At 43.7% G+C, this 20378-nt stretch overlaps 2 protein-coding genes and 1 pseudogene across 6 annotated transcripts in view; all 3 read right to left on the bottom strand.

The window, feature by feature from the left end:
* Nucleotides 1-303: 303 nt before the first annotated feature.
* Nucleotides 304-6049, bottom strand: LOC119008512 (annotated as a pseudogene).
* Nucleotides 6050-6786: 737 nt separating this feature from the next.
* LOC119008510 (gap junction delta-4 protein) lies at nucleotides 6787-10871 on the bottom strand. Its single transcript, XM_037078880.1, has 2 exons — nucleotides 10249-10871; nucleotides 6787-10070 (listed from the first exon to the last, which is right to left on the bottom strand). The coding sequence occupies exons 1-2, from the start codon at nucleotides 10307-10309 to the stop codon at nucleotides 8851-8853; spliced, it is 1281 nt and encodes a 426-aa protein (XP_036934775.1). The 5' UTR covers nucleotides 10310-10871; the 3' UTR covers nucleotides 6787-8850.
* Nucleotides 10872-13943: 3072 nt separating this feature from the next.
* The window catches only part of ccny (cyclin Y), a 41385-nt gene continuing 34950 nt past the window's right edge, over nucleotides 13944-20378 (bottom strand). For 4 of the 5 annotated variants that reach the window (XM_037078881.1, XM_037078884.1, XM_037078883.1 and 1 more), the window contains 2 exons: nucleotides 18315-18477; nucleotides 13944-17578 (listed from right to left, as the gene is read on the bottom strand). In XM_037078881.1, the coding sequence (XP_036934776.1) occupies nucleotides 17462-17578; nucleotides 18315-18477 (280 nt within the window). In that variant the 3' untranslated portion in view covers nucleotides 13944-17461. The remainder of the gene's footprint in view (nucleotides 17579-18314; nucleotides 18478-20378) is intronic. The other variant, XR_005071441.1, reaches the window with a different exon arrangement.

Raw genomic sequence — 20378 nt, 5'->3', positions numbered from 1 at the left:
CCATTTTAATTACCGATCAATCTGTGACTACGATGAATTCTTTAGGCCATAAAAAAGTGAAAAAAAATGCTCATCACATTTTTCTTCAAGTTGCCTCATTTGTCCAACCAGCAGTCTAAATCCCAAAGGATTTATTTGTCATTCATCATACATGACAGAGATTAGCAGCAATTCCTGACATTTAAGAGTCTGTAACCAGCAGATTTAAAATTTTGGTTCATAAAATGACTGAAACGATTAGTCAGTTATCAAAGCAATATCATTTTATTTTGATCGATTGATCCGGAGCGTATTATAAAAAGGCAATTCTGCTCACAGGACAATGTAATGTAAAATGTCACAGTGCACCTTGTGTTACTTTATATCAAGTGAGATGAAATTCACACTTAATATAACCAAACTCTTCGCATTTTCACAATTAAACACATTATCTATTTGGAACTATTCAGCTCGATCATATCAGGGACCATCTGCTAGTTCACTGCACTTTCAACAGGTGGCTTCACATATCAGACTGACTCACAGCACAAATGTACCAGGTGACATGACATCAACAAATCTCTTCTCAAATATTCTGTCATTTGACATTGATAGTACTGAATTAAACTGCATTAAAAAAAAGGCAAAAAGTGTGCTGAAAATCAGATGTGGTGTTCGAGGTCAGCCTCTGCCCACACTGCACGGATCAGGGTCCTCATTACAAAAACATCTGCAGTCCCATGCTATCTCACTTTAGAATGATTCTGAATTGTTGATACGACAGAAACCTGTATCCTGACTGCTCCTGATTTAGGATAGTTAGGAATCTTAAATGAGGATAGCTTGGACCCTGAAAAACTGAATTTACATTTCTAGTTAGGGTTTCTTAAGACAGGTTATCAAGTATGAGGCAGGGAAGGACACAGCCATGAGTTCAGGAACCGCAAAGAAACCCGGCATTTTTCTTATCCTTGAAACTTAAGGACAGGCAGGCTGGCAGCTTTTTTTTTTTTCCTCAATGGGGCCTCAAGAGTTTGACCATTTCACAGTGGTTCAGAAAAACACTGAGACAAGATCACCGTCACAGTGTATTTGGAAAGAGTTCGCTGCTCACAAGCCCCATGAAATAAGCAAGAATTAATCAAACCTTACTAACCGCAATACCCAATTCTGTCCACTTGAGGGAGCCATTAACTACACTTTTCTTTCTTTCAGGCGAAATGAAAGCAATTCTATAGGGTCATGGCTGCTGAATTAGTTATTCACTGCACGGCACACATGGTCTGCCTGAAATTAATCATTTACAAAGGCATGTAATGGATTATTCAGTGTATTTAACTAAATGCAAACAAGTCTTTTAACTGTACTTGTTGTATCTTGGGGAGGACACATTGTGTCTCATGTCTGACTGAAGGTTACTGTGTGGCCCTGAGTTGGACCTTCATGCAGTAAGGCTTAGGGGACAGCGTGACCCCACAGACGGGGGTGTAGTCCGGCCGCCCTGCATCCTCGGGCCAGATGAACTTGAAGCGCCTCAGCAGAGTCACCATGATGAGGAGCCAGACCCTCTCTGAGACACGTGAGATAGTTTCAATCGGCACGTCATGTATGTTCATAGAAAAAAAATGAAAAATAGAGGACAGAACATTAGGGGTTTTTTGGCCGTCATACCCGCAGAGAAAGGCATGAACGCTTCTGGTTTAACGAACTCTCCCTGGCCGTTGAGGAATTTGTCGGGGTTGAACTCACGAGGGGATTTCCACTGTCCCGAGTTCAGCACCGAGTTCAGATTTTGGATGACCAGCGTGCCCTCAGGAGAAATGTAACACAAGCGGGTGCTTTTATGTCACTTTGTTCAACGCACTTCCCTCATGGATGAAATATTTGCACATCTGATATCTATCATAACGCATTTTTGTCATGAAAGTGATTGATCATTGAATAGCCAACCAACTTCCAAGGCCTTTCCTTGGCTTTCTTTTAAACTCTCTTCTTCGTGTTCCTTATTCTCTGAAAAAAAAAGCACTTTCAAAATCTCCATCACAATTTCCCAAGGCCAAACGTGCATCTCTGAATGTCCTCTTACGCCCAACAGCCGGGCCAAAACCCAAACATATTCAGTTCACAACCATATGAAACATAGCGAAGCAGCAAAGTGACGCACTGGCCAAGCGTGGACCAGAGGATCATGGGTAGTTCTGCTTATTTATCAATATAACTGATTCACTATCTGTCCCACCTAATCCACTTATCAGTTAATTGACGAATCGCAGATGACCCATGAACGTATACTATTGATCTAATCATTTAAATCCTTTAGCATCTTGTTAGAGCCACCTCAACAGGATACCAGGAGGACACAGCCGTTGCGTTACACGTCGCAGCTCTCTTACTTGCGGAACACATGGCATGCTATCCAAAAATCACACCCCGGACAGGATTTTGTTGCCGTTGCTTTGTTCAATGTGAATTAAGAAAGGTGGCGTAGAGAATGATCTTCGCTGCGTGATCTAAAAGGTGTAGTAACAGTCTTACCCTGGGTAAGGAGTATCCCATGAGCTGTGGGTCATTTGTTGTACAGTGGTAGACACTAAGAGGGATGGTGTTGGCTACCCTTTGGACTTCATGGATCACAGCCTGCAGTGACAAAAAAAAAAAAAAAAATGCAGGAGCTCAACCACAACAGACAAGAGCAGTAAACACTGTTTAAAAACCTGTCATGAAGATTCTGACAAGTCTGATTTCTTAAATCCAATAAAGCCAGAAACTGGACCACACTGTGTCGAAAAGATTAATAAAATTAACCTGCATGTAAGGCATGTTGTGTCTGTCATCGTAACTGGCGTGATCCCTCTTTTCCAACACCCGGTCGATCTCCGGCTGACATCGCTCTGATAGAGTGAAAGAGACGGACAGAGCGATGGGATAAAACCACTGAACAAGTCCTTGAAACGTCGAAGAAACGTCTAACCCTAACACAAAAAAAGCCAGAATTACAGATTCAAAGTGCAGTGGTGATTCAACAAACCTTGGATATCTGGGTAGGTCATGAGGTGGAGGAACCCAGTGAGCAGGGTGTAGTGTTGGTCCCGGCAAAGTGGAGATCCAGAACAAACATGATGAGCCGATCTTCACAAAAAGAAGAGCCACTGTCGCCTCTCTAGTGAGAGAAGGCCGATCGTTTGATTCTGGACTCTTATCTGTCTTTATCTCTCATTCAAATACGCTTTACTTGAAAGACACACACCTTATCCAGTTCATCCAGATAGCAGTCGAGGAAGTCTCGCGGCTGCCCAGGGACTCTGGTGTCTTTGTGCTCAGCGATCAGACGAGTTACAAGGTTCTTACAAGTCTGAGAAAAAGGAAAAAAAGAGGGGAGAGTTCCGTGGGGGGTGAGACTTGAAAATGTTCCTGCTTAAAGCCTCGTGTTCTCGATTTGAACATTTTAGACTTTGTTGGCTCCCAGTGGAATTTGAAAAAAAGAATAAGTAGCACTTTAATAATGCTATTAGGGAGAAATTAGTATGAATCTACCCACCTCAATGTTCTTAAACGCCTTCTTGAAAGGAAGCAGCAGGTTTCGAATCACGGGAATAGAGTCATACAGCTGGAAGGAAAGATATACTGTTTTTTAAAGGTTGCACTCAGTTTTACAGACCAAAGGAAAGACTAAACTTGTGATGCAGATAACGTCTACAACTAAAGTTAAACCTCTCTCAGATCTTTTTTTAGAAATAAATATTTAAAACTGTTAGTTCAAATGTTTGCTTTTGCTTTGGAAACAGTATTTGGCAGTCTTGATCCATCCCTATTAAAATGAAAATGAGAAAATATAGAGCAGGTCTCTGGCTAGTGGATGCTAATTCACTGGCTAGCCTACATAATGTCAGTGCAGGACTCCTGGGGCCTGCGACACAAAGCAGATATTGGCTGAGGCTATGGATGACACAAAATGACCCTGAATTCTGGAATATGAACAAAAATTAAAGCTGATTTATCTATTTGAGTGCCATTGGAATAAAAAAAAAGTCCAGGAACACATGTTTTAACTAATTCCGCTAGCATTCAGCTAACTTTTTACTGCACTGCAAATTCTAAAATGCCATCTGTGTACATTTAAAGCTGTGGAGAGTGGAAATGTGATCAAAGAGTTGACAGAGTTGTTATCAGTCATCTTTCAAGCTCTGTGATTTATCATAGTTCTGTCATTAACATCCATGGTTTTTTGGTTTTTTGTTTTGGATTCTAAAACAGGAAAATATCTGAGCTCTGTACACTTCTTAAGACAAGACTGTATCAAATACTTCATTCTCACCGCTCCTCTCAGTAGCTCAGATGTATCCTTACATAAATATATTTTGACTCACCATAGCCCAGGGTCCATTAGCGATCTTGGAATTTTCTTTAAAGCACCGGACCACCACCTGGATGAAGCTGTCGTCGTAGTCGTAACGTGCAGTGAACAGAGCCTGGCAGATGATGTTAGAGGCAGCGTTGTGAAACAGCACTTGAGGACCCAGCGTCGTACCTGTGACAGGTGTACCAATGACGACACGGCGGGGTCAGAGCATTACGTAATAAAGCATGAGGTCACAGTGGGCGCAGCCACATACCAATGCTCTTTTCCAGCATTTCCATTGTGCACTGTATCTCTCCCAGAATCCTCTGCTCCATGGACTGCTTTGCCAGACCAACGTTCCTCAAAGTCATCAGAGCAAGGTGACGATGCTCCCGCCAGCTAACGCCATAGTCTGCCAGAACCATTCCTATGACAGGTGTGGGTACAGGGATGTGATGTTTTGGTAACTAAGCCACAAATGGCAATTACAAGATGCTAAATGTTAACGTACACATCATGTACATAGACACTTGCACAAATAGAGAAGAGTCAAAAAACTCTGTAAGGTTCAGTTGCAAAGCAAACTCTTTCTAACGATTGCTAACATTGGCGGCCATTGGCTACCAGTAATAACAACGCAAGCAGGGCTGTGAGAGAAAAAAAAAAACAAGGTCACTGAGTAAGAGTGCATTTGATTTGTAGGAGAGGAATATATTATTCCTTCTTTCAGAGGTTACATAAGCTGATATATTATACTCCATCTCCGTCTTACCTCTCTGGGTGAGGTCACTGACAAAAAATGTCTTGAGGTCGTCCAGCAAAGTCTGCAGCCCTGGTCACCATGGCCTCCTTCATGGCCTGCACGCCATTGATGACCACAGCCGGTTTGGGTCCGATGAAGAGACTGTAGACGTTTCCGTAGGACTTCCACAGCTAGGGCAGAGCACGGCAAGAGCAAACTCTTAATATTATTATGATTCTATTTAAGTATTTTGAAGTGAATGGTCTGTCCCCTCCATATGGATGTTACAGCCTATCACCTATTCAAACAGCAGTAAATCTGTTATGGAGTCCCATGAAAACATTAGCACTGCTCTGCAAACTTTGTTCTTGCGAAGGAAAGATATTAACCTCATAACCGTAGTGGCATTCTCAATTTTGTTGTATTCATATGGATTCAACAGACATTATCAACAAACATTTTAATTCTAATTAATACCCAACATTAATAGCACGTCAGTCATTTGGAGCACTGACACAATGCCTCTGGAATTCAGAACCAGCACAATTTAATTAGGCGGCACAACGCGCTCATAGCCACTTTGGTGTAGAGCAGATTACACACACTTAGTATTCGGAAAGTGCTGCGCCGTCCTGGTATGAATGTGTGTGGCTGGCGATCAGCAGCATAACAATTAAAAGGCAGTGTGTTAGTCCTGTCTCACTGCTCCTACCCTGTCAAAGTCTTTCATGGGGCTGTCCAGGCTGAGGTTCAGCAGGTTCCCCAGGATGGGGAGTGGAGGTGGGCCTGGAGGAAAGTTCTTGGGTCGCTGACATTTGGTAAAGAGATAAGGAGGAGAACGCAGGTCCACAGCAGGATGAAGGAAACAAACATAGTTGGATGAGCTAGTCTGATTTTTGAGGCAGTAAGCTGTTGAGCCGGTTTTAAGATCGACTCCCAGTCCTGCAACTTCAGGCTGTTTGCATGTAAAAGAGAGAGCAGGATGTTGCACAAAGGTACAGGTGGAAAAAACACAACAGAACAAGCTCTGAGGGGCCTTGGGTCGCCTTCTCCTTACAGCTACAGCATGTGAGCATTGTAACGTTTCACCTTCTCTCGTTCCTGCTGTTCTTCTGTCAGGCAGCACAATCAGCAGGACGGGACACACCTGTGTCCATGCTGCATGTGTTTGCATCCAAGTTTAAATGCAGCGACCCGCAGAGGTCATGACACCAACTACCATGTGTATTGCAGCGTTCACTGTAATTGCTAAGGGCTGCAAAAAAGTTTATGTTTCAGGCAAAAGCCCCCTCTTGAGACGAGGAGGGCGGTGGGCTGCCTCTGACCACTGCAGGGAGTGTCGCAAATGTGCATACCAGCTCAAAGAAATCCACATTCCTGCCTGGCTCCAGAAAAGGAGACGAACCGGTCTCAAATGGTGCAAATATGCAGAAATTTGAAACATAAATGACTGCTCTTTTTGTCAACAAGATGAGGTGACTTTTTTATTTTTTGGTGATGATGAACAAAAACGCTGAATCTTTCAACTTCATTTGCAGTGTCCATTTATAGCAGCTGAAGCATTTGTGTGCCTCAAGAGCAGATTGCTATGAATTGGGATGGCCTAAAATTACTGAAAGGGGGGAAAAAGAAAAACTGCTGGAGCAAATGGTGTGACATATCACTGTTTAGATAATGTAGAGAGCAAAACATTCAGAAATAAACTCTTAACAGTTCTCCACCCGTTTATTGAAAGAAAATGTCACAACCTGAATGTTTTACGAAGATACAAATATACAAAGGTACATTTACACTCATTGTTCAATTCAATACACAGCAGCATTTCACATTTTGCGTCACTGGAGGGCAGCACGACTTCAAACTACGGTGCTGGTGGAGAGACGACAGCACACTGGACCGGATCAAAGAATGAGTTATGATAAAGTGCTTTGAACAGTGACATGATCTCCAACGTCGCTGCAGTTTCAACAACAATGATGGACAGCTAACACTGGTACACACAGAAAGATCAAGAGTCAGTGAGCGAAACAAGTAGAAAACATAAGAAGAGATCAAACACAGTATTAAACAATGACAAGACTTTTGCTCTTCACTTCATATGTAATCACACGCAACTGTGCATGAATTAATTCGTTATTGCTTCGGGAGAAAAAAAGGACATTTTTAATGGATATTACATGTCAGGAGAATAAGGCACAGGTGGTTTTTGATCAAAAAAAAAAAAAAGAACGGCAATGTAAGAAAGAATTTCATGGCAACGGAGCACACAACATCGATTACTCTGATAAAGAACAGATTCAGGACCGATTTGTTCCTATGACAACAAAAACAGCACTTATTAAATATCATTTAACACGTTAACCCGAACGTTTAAGTGTAACCCAGCCCAGCTTTGACTTAAACACCACACGGTGGGTGTGAAGGAGGTGCGACACCATCAGACCTGCTGTGGTCTGACGAGAAACCCCCTGTGGTCACCCTTATGACAGTCTGGGTGCAGCACTCAGTAGATAGGTGAGATATGGGGCCGGGAGCTTTTGTTGTCGCCTTCAAAGAGACCGCAAGAGGGAGGGGAGATCAAGAGCTATCCATTTACACAGAGGAGCAGCCCCTCAGCTATAGAACGGCAGATGTGACAGCGATGCCACTGATTTACTGCGGGAGGCTACTCTCAGTCACCTGGTTAACATGGCCCGGGTGGTTTTGAGAAAATAGACTGGAAAACCTGGAAATATATCTGGAATGAGTTAGTTAAACATTACAGCATCCCCACTATTCCATCTACAGTTGACACGTGTCACGGTGGGAGACGCCCCACATAAATCTGAGCTGTGATCAAGGTGAAACCAAAGCTACAGCAGGCAGAGAGCAGATATCCTGAAGGGCAACAGGCTGCACGGCTCGCTTACAGAGCTTCGCTGTGCTCTATTTCCAGTGACAGTGTATGTTGAGGTTTGTATTCCTCCTAAGCTCTGCAAGGCCCTGAAATAGAGTGACAAGCTGTCTCCATAAATACAGAGCCCCTATGGGGGAACATAATTGCTTTGTGAGCCTACGCTGGCTTTCGAAGGGCCTTCATAGTGTCCTTCACCGCCGACTGAGGAATCCTATTTCATTCTATGAGCTCAGGGAAAAAAAAAAAACACCTTAGCCAGATTATTGTCTTTCATTTTGGCCTCTTATTCCAAAAGGTCATCCCAAGCAGTTAGCCTACAGGGTACTGATGTTCTTTGACCCAAGCACAAAAGAGAGGGGGTCTCTGGATCCATCATATAGAGTGACTGTGGTGGGCTGTACACATGGGGCAGGTCAAGGCCTAGCATTGTTTATGGGCGGCGTGTCAGGGAAGGCGGGGGTAAAAGGCAACAAGGGAAGAAACAGGTGGGCTGCCCTCTTTTAGACTCTCTCAAGGTTGTGGTTCTTCAAGGACTCTGGAGGCTAGAGTGTCCCGTCATTCTTGACTTGCTTTGTTGAGAGAGCTCAGATCCCTGACTTGAAATTCTTGCTACTTTGCATCACCCAGCCCGCGGGCCCTCGTAGGCAACGTGATCCGATGCTGAGATGAAATCACACCAAATATGATCATGCCTCATGAGTCTGAGGTGTCTGGTGAAAGTGTTGCCACTCCGGATTCTCCTCAAGTGAGAGTGCGTTTTAAAAACGAGGTAGAGAGCATGGCAGGGTGTCAGCTCGAATAGTTGTTCCCACTGCGAGGGTTTCTCGGTGTCTGTTTCTTACATAATGTCCACACCTATTCAAATGAACCCATGAATAAATCCGTCCATCTTGATCATACCCACTCTGATCTTTTCTCTTGCCCATCGTCGTTGGTCTGTAGCTCTGCGTTGCTTGCCAGCTCAACCAGCGTGTACTGACCAACCCTCCTCGTACAGATCGCTGTTGCTGTGGAAACTTCCCCGATAGGCCCTGTTGACCCACCGGGAGATGAGCCAAGGTCCCGTCTCGGTGGGGGTGGCGGTTTAAGGCGGCTGCGTTTGCTGACACGAATGGATTTTGGTGTCCCCGCTGGCTCGGGGGGGCAGAGAGCAACCTCACTGCCATTCCTCTCCAGAACCTCCTCTTGCGGAACAGAGTAGCCGTTGTTCCCGTTGGTGTTGCAACCTGGAGCTCCTGGAGAGCATGGCAGAGAGGAGTGCTCCGGGGAGGCTGGATCCTGGCCTGGGGCAAGCAATCCCCCTCCGCAAGAGCCCTTGCTGCTTTGTCTCTTCCGGAAACTCCCCGTCAGGCCCACCTCCACCTCCAGATCCTGCTGGGCCAGGGAAGAGCTTGGCTCCATGGCTCTGGTGGCGCCTCCAGCTGAATGGAAACACTGCTCTTCCTCATAAATCTTCTCCACCATCATTTTCTTCTTGCTCTTCTGCGTTACAGAGCGCTTGATGGCGCAGACAAAATCCACCACATTTAGGAAAAGGGACAGAGCAGCCACACCGAGCATGAAGTTGAGCATCACGGTCTTCTCGGTGGGCCGGGAGATGTAGCAGTCCACCTGGGTGGTGCACGGTGAATGCTGGCACAAGAACCTCCTGGGGACGTAGAAACCAAAAAGATAGTAGTGTGCTGCCCCAAACCCTGCCTCCAGCAAGGTTCTGAACATCAGATGGAGGATGTAGGCTCCTGTGAAGTTCCGGGCCCACCCTCTCTCGGCCACAGTCTTGTTTACGGACGTTCTGCTGAACAGCTCCCGGTGGAGGCTGAACAGCGGCGAGGCTCTGACGTGACCCGAGGGGTTCGGTTCCACGGTGAGGCCGCTCGAGACCTTGTGGACCACGTAGATTATAAAGATGATGTAGGGGAGACACAAGGTGACGAGCTGCACCAGCCAGAAGCGGAAGAGAGAGACGGGGGAGAAGAGATCGAAGCAAACGTTGGCGCAGCCGGGCTGAATGGTGTTGCACACAAATCGCTCCTGCTCGTCCTGATAGAGTGGATAACCAGCAAAGAGGAGGATGAGGATACGGAGGAGGACCATCACAATGAGCCACACCTTCCCTGAAAAATAAGCACACTGGCGTTAAACATGTGCTTAAGGCACATTTTGCAAAGAACTCAAAAATCAGCAAAAAAAAAAAAAATTGAGATTATCCCTTGAGGTTTACACATCTGCAGGAAAAAGGAAAATACATTGCTGCACACATGTGACAGAGCTTTGTCAGGGAAGTCAACTCACCCATCAAAGTGATGCTGTGATTGACAGAGATAAAGATGACCTCCGAAGCGCTTCCCGCCATGCTCGCTGTGCCCAAGGCCCTCCAAAATCTTCTAGTCTTCAAAGTCCAGGCCGCAAAGTAAACCCTTAATCCAGTAGCTCACTCCCCTGTCAAGCCACCTCTTCCAGTAGCACAATAGCCTCCAGGTTGATGGAGGAAAAAGTTCCCTGACTCTTTCTCCCTCTCTCCTAGAGGGAGTGCATGCTGGGTTCTGGTTGGTAAAATCCAATCTGATCCATTTGAGTCACGGGGGGAACCACAGATATTACCTCTTCCTCCGTCTCCCTTCAGAAGACCGTCTGTCCAGAGACAACAGAAGACAGGAGCGAGCCCCATTGTGGGTCTATTCTTAACACACTTCCAAAGGCACGTCCCAATCCTGGCATTGCAGAGATATTTTGGTGCTGCTGGTCGTCCTTACAGGAGAGTAACAGGCCTCCTGGCTTACTCACTCCAAATTGCTGTATTAAGTTCTCAAGCACAATGGCAAGCGTGTGCGAACCGGCTGCTCCATAAAAATACAAGCACTTACCTCCACATCTTCCCGTAATGAATCAAGAGCAACATGTAGATATGCAGACTGCGGATTAGCTCCCATGAAATGTAAGTAGGCTGTAAAGTGTATTTTCCCACAGCTGATGCCAGTTTATGGCTGATAAGAGCCCACCGTGCAGTCATTCATTATGGGTATGAAGCAGAACCACGTTTAATCATTAATCTAATGTGAAAGAGAAATTCAAATGATTCATGCTGCTCATTTTTAAAAACAAAAGCAGATTAATTATAAACTTTAAATGAATTTATCTTCTGTACTTAAACTCACACTCGCAGTGCAGATCTCCCTCGTGAAGACTGAGAATCAGTTCATTTCTCACACGCTGCATCCAGCCCCGCTCACGGACAAGGTCTCTGGTGGGACACATGGCTAAAGCCCGGCTCGGCTCATAATCACTACAGATCAATGGTCATTAGCACCTCCACGGTGACTTGCAGTAAGAATCCCACATGGCTCATTAAGGCTGTATACAAAATATACATGATTCTATTACAGACGGTGTGTGATATTAAACTTTTAAGCACTGCCATTCCATGTGAAGGACCGGTGGACTTCTTTGGAAATCTATGAAGGCGTGAAGAGGGTGATGAGCAGTGATCTAAGTGAGGGCAGCAGTAATGATAGGCCAGGTCTGTTTATTAAAACGCCAAGAAGTTTTTGTCCAAAAAACAACTTAAGGCTGAAGCTGAACTAAAACCCCAAAATGAATCTTAAAGCAACCTGATACTCTCACTCCCACTACAGATGAGTGACCGGTACTGTTATTAAGTCCGTGAACCCGAAAGATAGCTCAGGGTCGTTCTTTATCAAAACATGTGCAGGTTTCCAAATGTAATATCAGGTGCACTTGATTGTCCTCAGCCAACTATAGAATGCACGCGCCGCAAGAAGCCAAACATATGTTTTGTCACACACGTAAGCCGCATCAAAGTCAAAAGAAATGCTGCAACCGTCTCTGTGAAGCATCTGAGCCGCGGTTTATTCTCAGAGAATATCTGCCTTTCAGTCGGAGGATTATTACATCTGTGACAGAGCTCAAGTGACCTTCATGCCTAGGTGTGAGGCCATGTTGGCAAAAACATTTTTTCCCTCCCCTTTTTGTTGTGCCCCACACGCCGACTATTCTCTCATTTTTAGACATCACCATTTCCCACCAACTCCTACTTGGGAGTGTTTCCATTTTTTTTTTCTTCTGTAGTGCTTAAGAAGAACATCCCTTGTATCAATGCACAGGTGTGACACAAACATCCCTGCTGCACCCAAGGGCATGAAGATGATGGTTAAACAAAGCGATGCACAGTGAAAGACTTATTCTTGTCGCAGCTTTTTGTCTCTCTCAGGCTCTTTGTGTCTTTGTCACACTGTTCATGATGATGAATTCATCACCAGAGGGCCGCAGAAAACCCCTTGAGACTACTTCACAGATCACAGGATTCATAGTGTCTTTTTTCCTTCAGCACCAGCACAACACTGTGGCACTGCAGTCTCAAGACACGACTTCATTAACTTAACGGTACGATGTGTGAGAATTTAAAACACAGAACTTTTAACTTGTGGGCCTTTTCTGATAACGCTATTGGGCATTTAAAAATTCCAAGATCAACCTATTGGCTGATACACACAAACTTTTTGCGGTGATCCCTCAGCTGTGTTTGTCTGTATATACAGTCTAATATTATCATCTAAAAAGGAGATGAGTGCACTGAAACAGCAAATTTACCCCAAGCACGTTTTTCTGAGAGTTTATACGGGCCGACATGAATATATCTGTGACAGGCCATTATCTGACCATCGATATATTGGTCGGGCTCTATTCAAATGGCTAGCTACAAAATATTTTCCATGATGCTGGATATTAAGCATCTCTAACACAATAACTTCAACACGGCTAAGCAATAAAACGTCATTTGAATTGATATGTACACCGAGATATAAGAGGGTCTCTCTTTATCGGGCTTTTAGACAAACTGCAATATGCTCTGCACACACGACTGGGTTTGGTACTGCTCGACTGCGTTGGTGCCAGGCAAGCCATTGGAAATAATGGGTTTCAGAGCACAGCGGTGCTGTTGTCGTGTCTGTGCTTTTTTTTTTCTTCTTTTGTCTCAGACTGGGTAACTCCACCACATGGCATCGGTCTCTCCATGGAATGAAGTGATTTTCAGGTTTTTACTCACACTTTGAGTTGAAAGTGTTTGTTAATACTAAGAGATCAATAGGTGCACAAGGGTATACAACACAACATGATGGGGGGGTGAAAAAAAGCCTCAAGACACAAATGTCAGTTGAGAGAAAATACGTGTTACAGTTGGCCTTCTGTTCTGTTCCAACTGTTAGAAACAATAAATGGTGTTGACACATGAAGGCCCTCTTGCGTAAAGCTGTCTGCAGAACATCAAACATCCTCTTAGAGGCAATATCCCGAGCAAGACACAGCTCTCAGTCCCTATTGTTTGATAGTCTTTTAGGCTACCAGTCATCTCTAACCATCCTTAACCCCCTGAAACCATCTGCGAAGTGGGCGAGGAGCGATGACACGGCGTCTAGACCCCGCTGCATGCAGAACAAAGCTGGAATCCACTTCAGTCCTGAGAGACAGGAAATGAACTTGACAGCCAACCAAAAGATGAGAGCCTGTGAACTGCGGCGCTCAATAAACCAAGAGATGTGTTTTTCAAAAGGTGAGTTTGTTTGTTCTGCGTACAGTATTTCAAAAGGAAGTCCTTGATGTTAGCAGTCGCTCCCTTTTAAAGCTCGCGGAAACCTCTCCGTTGCACAGAATTGACTTGTATGGCAATTACCAGAGCGGCGATTGAAATGCAAATCAGGGCTAATACACAGGATTAAATGTGTCCCTAGTAATCTCTGCATTGCCACTCGCTCTGAGCCATTTAAGTGGTTCTTTCTGGGAGAAGAAAAACCCAGCCTTGTCACATCAGTCGTACAATACAGGACATATTGAAATATTGTGTTAGCAGTGTGGGAAGAACTCTGTTGATACCACCAAGATCGATGTGTGCGCGTGTGTGCGTGCGTGCGTTTTTATTACCTCTTCCACTTTGCGCAAATTGATCCTTTAGATGAAAACAAGAGACACGCTGGATTTATTGCAAGGTTTTAAAGTTTAATTCTTGCACAGGGTTTTCTAAACATTGCTTTAGAAGAGAAGAATTGGGAGCAGTTTCTATAAATCATAGTTTAAATCATACAGAGAGAACAGAGAGAGAGAGAGACAGAGATCTGAGTTTGGCAAACTGAGAACATAGAATGACTGACTCGCTGACAAGAAAATAATACGATGGCAATAACGACAGTAACAACTTAATACAGTACAACTTGTTGAAAATATCGTTCAAAGAGGAAACGGTCACAGCAGTTGACTGATGTTAGCACAGGAAAATCGTCATGATCAAAGATGAATCGGTGGAATCCAAAAAAAATTGTCGCTGAAGAGAGGAAGAAAAAAAAAGAACTTGAGAGAAAAGTAAAACTCTATGCAGAGGTAGAGTTCAGTGCACAGGGCTATGACGCACACCTAACCAGCCGACAGGACGCCACAGGCCCAAGCTGTTTGCTGTTGGAGTCAGTGTTCCATCCCAGGACTCACCATAGGTTGACCGCATGGCGTCAACGCTTGCACCTCCGTGTCCGGAAAACACCGGACGTGGGCTGTATGCACACACACATACAATAAATAGGATATACAATCTTTGAATATCTCAAACAGTTTGAACTCACAACAGCGACTCCAGTAACGTCACTTTCCTAAAGATAAATGACGTTTGCACCTCATTTCTCACTCGTTCAAAGCACCGTGCAGATCGACAGCTCTCCTTCCAAAGTCCCCCGACACCTTTTCATAAACTTCATGTGCTGGGTCCGAGCAACGCGGTGGACAGGATCGTCCTTCATTTCCTCCATGACTTTGGTGCAGTTTCCTTTCTCACATCTGCTGCTCAGACTGGCTGGCTGATTCTCTAGTGGCTTGACAAACATCAGAACTTTCATCTCAGACGTGGAAGTTGCCAGTGAATTAGTTTGGACCTTTCTCTGAGCTTTTTGTGTTACGAAGGAAAAAAGCAATAAAATACGATCTATTTGTGCCTTTATCAGACATTTCCAGGTTATGTCATGATATTTTTAAGACTACAGTTAACTGCCTATTTTAATGATGTATTGGAGGAAAATGTGAATCCAGTTGATCATAAGGCAAGCGACCACTATTAAAAGGTTTATATTATAGAGGCATTACTTCACACTTTTTATCAACAGTGTGAAAACTTGAATGAATAAGCCAGTCAACTCAATGATTTAAGTTTTCCATCTACATCATCTGTGTGTATTGTCTTGTTTCGGATTTGAGAAATGTAAGGAAATGGCAAAATCAGGAAGAGATTTGTTCATGAAACACTACAGAGTCCCAAAACAGACAAAATGTTGTAAAAGGTCGAATGAACACATTAATAAATAATTCTAGTGTAAGGTTAGACAAGAAAAGAGTAGACTTTTTGTCTATTATTCAATCAGTTGGTAAAAAATAGAAACCATTAATACTGATCCTTTACCATTAATAAGTTGAGCTAACTGAAAACATTTTTTTTTACTGTATTTCTCAGCTCAAGGCACTACAATGCAAAAACCCCTTTTAATTGAAATCCATTTTCCCAAAAGACAACCATTATAAAAGAGACTTCTGTTAAACTGTTTACAAGGAACCCTTACCTGCAAACAAGGTTGATTATTACTATGGAGGTTTCATATTTACTTATTTTACAAAATAATGAATACTATTTATCGATGCATTTATTTATGTTGTGTTTTTTACTTGATAACCTTTTACAAAATGTTGTCAGCTGTGGGGCTCCATAAAAAAAACCCATACAAATCCGGCAATGCTTCCACACAGTAGGGTTAAAAAAAAATTACTACAAATCATACAATAAGCCTGAATTGTCTTGAATTGTCTATATACCATATACACTATGTAACACATAAAAACCTGGCATTTTCTGAAGTGAGAAAACATTGTAACAAGAGAACAGACAAAAAATCTTAAGTGGTGTCTCCCATTTAAATCTTAATACTTTGTCTTTACTTGATTTGTCATCGGAACAAGGAGTCAAACTTATTAACCGTCCCCCTCGTGTACAGTAAAAACTGATCCAATATAAATATTCTACCATCTTTCTGTTTTCTTTTTACAGTATGAACTCAGTCTGTAGATTTTGCACACTGGCGCTGTATTTACACTGTACAGAGACAATTTAGCACAATGTATACAATCTATCTTTTTGTATGCAGTGTTTGAATCGTCACTTAATGCTTTTTTTTCCATTCATTTTGCTCTATTCCAAAACACCAAAAAAACAACCCTCAAGAATCATGCTTTTAGTGGCTCCTACGTGTCAATATACCATTTGTGCTATTTCTTTGTATGCTGGAAGAACCGTACAAAATGTTAAAGAAGAAAAAAAAAATACTTCGGTTATTTGTTCTGTTCCATCAGTAGAAAGGGGGGAGAAGTGTTAAACTAGCTTATTACAGGCACCACAGGTCAGGACAATGGCAGTGAATTAAGTACAACGTAAGCTCTACAGTATGTCACACATCTGACCGAGGGCAGTGATTTTTCCAGCCAGTCTTCTCCCAAGAATGCATGCTTCATCGTATTTTAATCACTACAACAATGCAATGCATGAGTATTGCTTTCTGTGGAGAGCTGTATATGAGAAGCTGCTCTCTAACTGGAACAGAAACATTTGAATTCCCAGGGCCTGTCAAAGCGCAGCTGAGCTGAACACCGACTTGCTTTTTTCCAATGTTGGCGCTCTTCAGCTAAATGGCTACAATGTAAATGAAGACTCGGTGGGATATTTTTGTCAGGAGAGTGAGCGATATGTAGTCCAGTTAACTGCATCAGCTGTACACTCCGGTGAGCAGTGGAATGTACGTGTCTTTCGTTTGTCGATCTGCTAGCAGAGGTTTTGGCTGGATGGGAATGCAAAAGAATAGATAAACACCAACAAAACACTGACACAAATTGAGGAATTGAGCATTTTAAAATTTTAAAATGTGCCTGTACGCTGTCAACAAAAAAAAATCACCTCCTGCCTCAGCTGAGAAACTGAAGCAGGAGATTAAAATGAAAGGAATGTACACGGCTTCCCTCAATCAACTGCACAAGCCAGACTAGCCTCAGAGGGAATTATGGAACGCCGTCGCTGCTTCGCATGTAGCTTGCTCCTATCTTCTTTTGCCAACTTCACACAGTCTCTCGTGTTGTCAGCTGTATTTCTGTTTGTCCCCTTTTTTCTTCTGCAGTCAAGGTTGTCATACCAACAACGTTCAATCACATACTTCAGTTTGGTTCAGCTCAGCTCTGTTTGGTTCAGTGCAGGCAGCGAGTGGGACTTCTTTTATGTACAACGACCAGAGAGGGTGCAATCACACTTGAAAGTGCAAGATTGTGTGAGTGTGTGTGCATGTGTGTACATGTGTGTGTATTCCAGACAGACCCACTAATCCACAGGGCTGCTGCCCACCTGGTTTGCCTGCTTACCAGGCAGAAAATGCAGTACAGTATTGTCTGACAGACTCCGTGCCGCAGGCAGCCAGTGTTAGGAGATGATGGCTGGACACCACCGCACCACAGTCAGGTTGTCTGCGCTCACTGACCGCTTCTTGGCTTGTTTCCTCAAGTCCTTGTATTTGTCATCACACAACCGCGAGATGGCCTGAAGAGAAAACACGGCAGGGATAAGATGGAGATGGCTTGTTACTCTATTATGACTCTTCCTGTCAAAACTGACTATGATGTTTAGCTAAATCTAAGCATTCAAAACATGATGCGAGCAAAACACATTCATTAAAGTACCAAAGTGTTTGGGCTTTCATGTTGTCTGATGAGACCTCTTCTCAGGACCGTGTAGGCATCTACAAACCCTGGTTAATTAGCATGACGCTCACTCACTTGATAGTTTTGAGTGTCGGAGATCTAAGCCTGTTCTTATTGGTGTGTGCAGTTTGGTGACATCACATAAATCACAAATTAGGCTCTGGGGTACTTTATCAGTACATCACTCCTGTAACACCAGCAGACTTGTCATGGCAAGAACAGCAAAGGAGAATTTTTGGGATGGAGCAAATAAAGGAAGGCAATGATGCATCATTTATCGCTGCTAAGATTTGCTTCAAACAGTAAGCACGTTAGTCGCACATAGGGAGGGAGACAGATGTTGAGGCGGTGAAGCTAATTACTCATCAAAACAGCACTACACCCTGTCCTTCACCCAGCAGACGATCTGCAGTCGGTGTCTTGTGTGCATGTGTGCGGTGCCTTCAAAATACTAATTAGTGGGCTGGCCTCAGTTGACTCAGGCAGCAATAAACTGGGCTTGGATTTCAAGATTTTTTTCTCTGCATGACCTAAGCTCCACATCAAAATCCAATTTTTGGGCGTGTGCGACTCACCTCTAGTTTCTGGGCTTTGTCCCTGCTGAGGGGTTCCAGGGGAAAGCTGAGGTTGTTGGCCTCAGCCAGTGAGCGCAGGTCAAAGTAATACTTGGCGTAGACGCTGGACGGAACATTGATGTTGAACTGCAGCAGCTCCAGGAACTGACGCTCCAGCTCATTCCTTTTGTCAGCGAAAGAGAGAGCAAGAGTATGCGTGAGTTGATAAAAGAAATATCTGATATCTCAGTGGGGACCAGAAATAAAGTTAGTTAGATCAAATTCAAATAAATTCTGTACCGAGAGCCTGAGGAGGATATCGAGAGACAGAGAGTACTCATTAGACCATCCTGGCAAATCCATCACCTTACACAGACGGTGGGTGTTATTTTCACATGTACAGAGCCAATACACATATACTGAGTAAATCCCTCATACACCCACCAAACATAAGCCTTCCCTCATCCTCAGAACGAGAGATATCTAAGCAAAAGGGCTCTGAGCATTATGTGTAAGAAAGCGTATTAATCCCACATCCTGAAAATGCTATTGTCATGCATTGCTCGATGCTGCATGGCTCTGTGATGCCTTCTGCAGCGCGCTGACAGCAGCTTTCATCTGTTTATCTTCCGTCATGACTGACTCTTTCTGCATTGTAACCTGCATAAGAAGCACTATCCATCTCCTCTTCCTAGCCTTTGTTCCCCACCCACGCACATTTACAGGCATGCAGCAACAGACAAGCTAAATTTAGACTCCGCTGTAGCCAAACTGCCTAATAACGCTGCTTCTTTTTTATCTCTCTGTGGCACTCATTCAGCTATTCTCATCCATTTCTTTTTTCGCCTTTCTCCGCTCCTCACAATTTTTCCCAGACTCCCCTGCAGTTCTTTCTCAGTCACTTCGAGTCTGTTGAGGGGTGGAAAAGGGAGTTAAGCCGGCAAGATTCCCCAACACGGATTTTGAAAAAAGACTAAAGTTGATTTTCTTAAGGAAATCTCTGTGTCAAGCACTGTCCTGTAAAACTGTCTTATGGGAGCACAGCAGACGTACATGCTGGGCTCCACTCACTGGAGAGAGTCCCAGACAGGTGGATTACAGCCACAGCTCTGTAAAATCTGAGCCCAAGGACAAGAATATAGCCAGTGTGAACGCAGCAGTGGTCAGAGGCCACAGCAGCGGCAACACGTCTGCAGCATCGTGTTCCCCCTTAGAATAAGCTTGCAAAGATTCCTGTGGGTTTCAGTCGGATGTAGTATATAGAGCAGAGTGGTGGGTCCTCATGCTCAAGATGCTTCTTCCCTGTTTCACACATGGCAATGGTGATTTAATGTGTAATCGAAGATGATGCTGTCTTAGTTTAACCCTGAAAAAAAACTTATTGCTCCATGAACATTTCTATTAAACTTGATATCTGGCCATGCATCTTTTGTTGTCAGATAGTTAGGAACTAATAAACCAGTTGAAATATTAAGTTTCCTCATTGGGAAAGATAGTTCCATTCCATTCAATGTATAAATCTTGTTCTAACAAAGGGTAGACAACATTAGGGGATAACATTTCATCATAAGGCTGAGCTGTATTTAACTGAGCCAACCTACTGCATCGCTGCCTTTTTTGGGACCAATCCAAGAGGCACAACAAAAGACAGCGAAGGGTGTCAGACAAATTGGCCAGAGGTCACTCTTAACATGTCCAGACCACCATACATGCGATTCTCAACACCTCTTGAACCTGGCCCGACTCTACACACATACTATTCTCAGCATGGAAGACCATAAAAGTGAGTTCCTTAATGAGAGTGCAGACAGGTACAGCAGTTAAGAGGAATCGTTGAGATCAAGTCAGGTCCTTAAAGCTGAGAGAAAATAACAAAGAATTAACAGCCTCTCCAAATATGAACATTTGCTGTCTTTTTTTTAGAACTACAATACACTGCTGAACAACCAGACCAAACCAAACAATCTATGAAAATATGCTTCAATATGATCTCCAATACTAGTATACTTATATGCTTATACTACATAAGTATACTTGAGAAAAGCTGGTGGAGCGGCAGCTTCCAAAGCAAAAGGCAAAGAAATT

This window comes from Acanthopagrus latus, chromosome 19 (genome assembly GCF_904848185.1).
Source record: "Acanthopagrus latus isolate v.2019 chromosome 19, fAcaLat1.1, whole genome shotgun sequence".
In the NCBI taxonomy this organism is placed as follows: Eukaryota; Metazoa; Chordata; class Actinopteri; order Spariformes; family Sparidae; genus Acanthopagrus; species Acanthopagrus latus.
This window is presented reverse-complemented; position numbering and strand designations above follow the sequence as displayed.

Bases quoted from the DNA above. Each gene is read 5' to 3' on its own strand.
- LOC119008510 (XM_037078880.1), bottom strand. From the start codon at position 10,309: ATGGCGGGAAGCGCTTCGGAGGTCATCTTTATCTCTGTCAATCACAGC. The intron at 10,071-10,248 runs GTGAGTTGACTT...CTTATTTTTCAG, and splicing joins TCACAGCATCACTTTGATGG to GGAAGGTGTGGCTCATTGTG.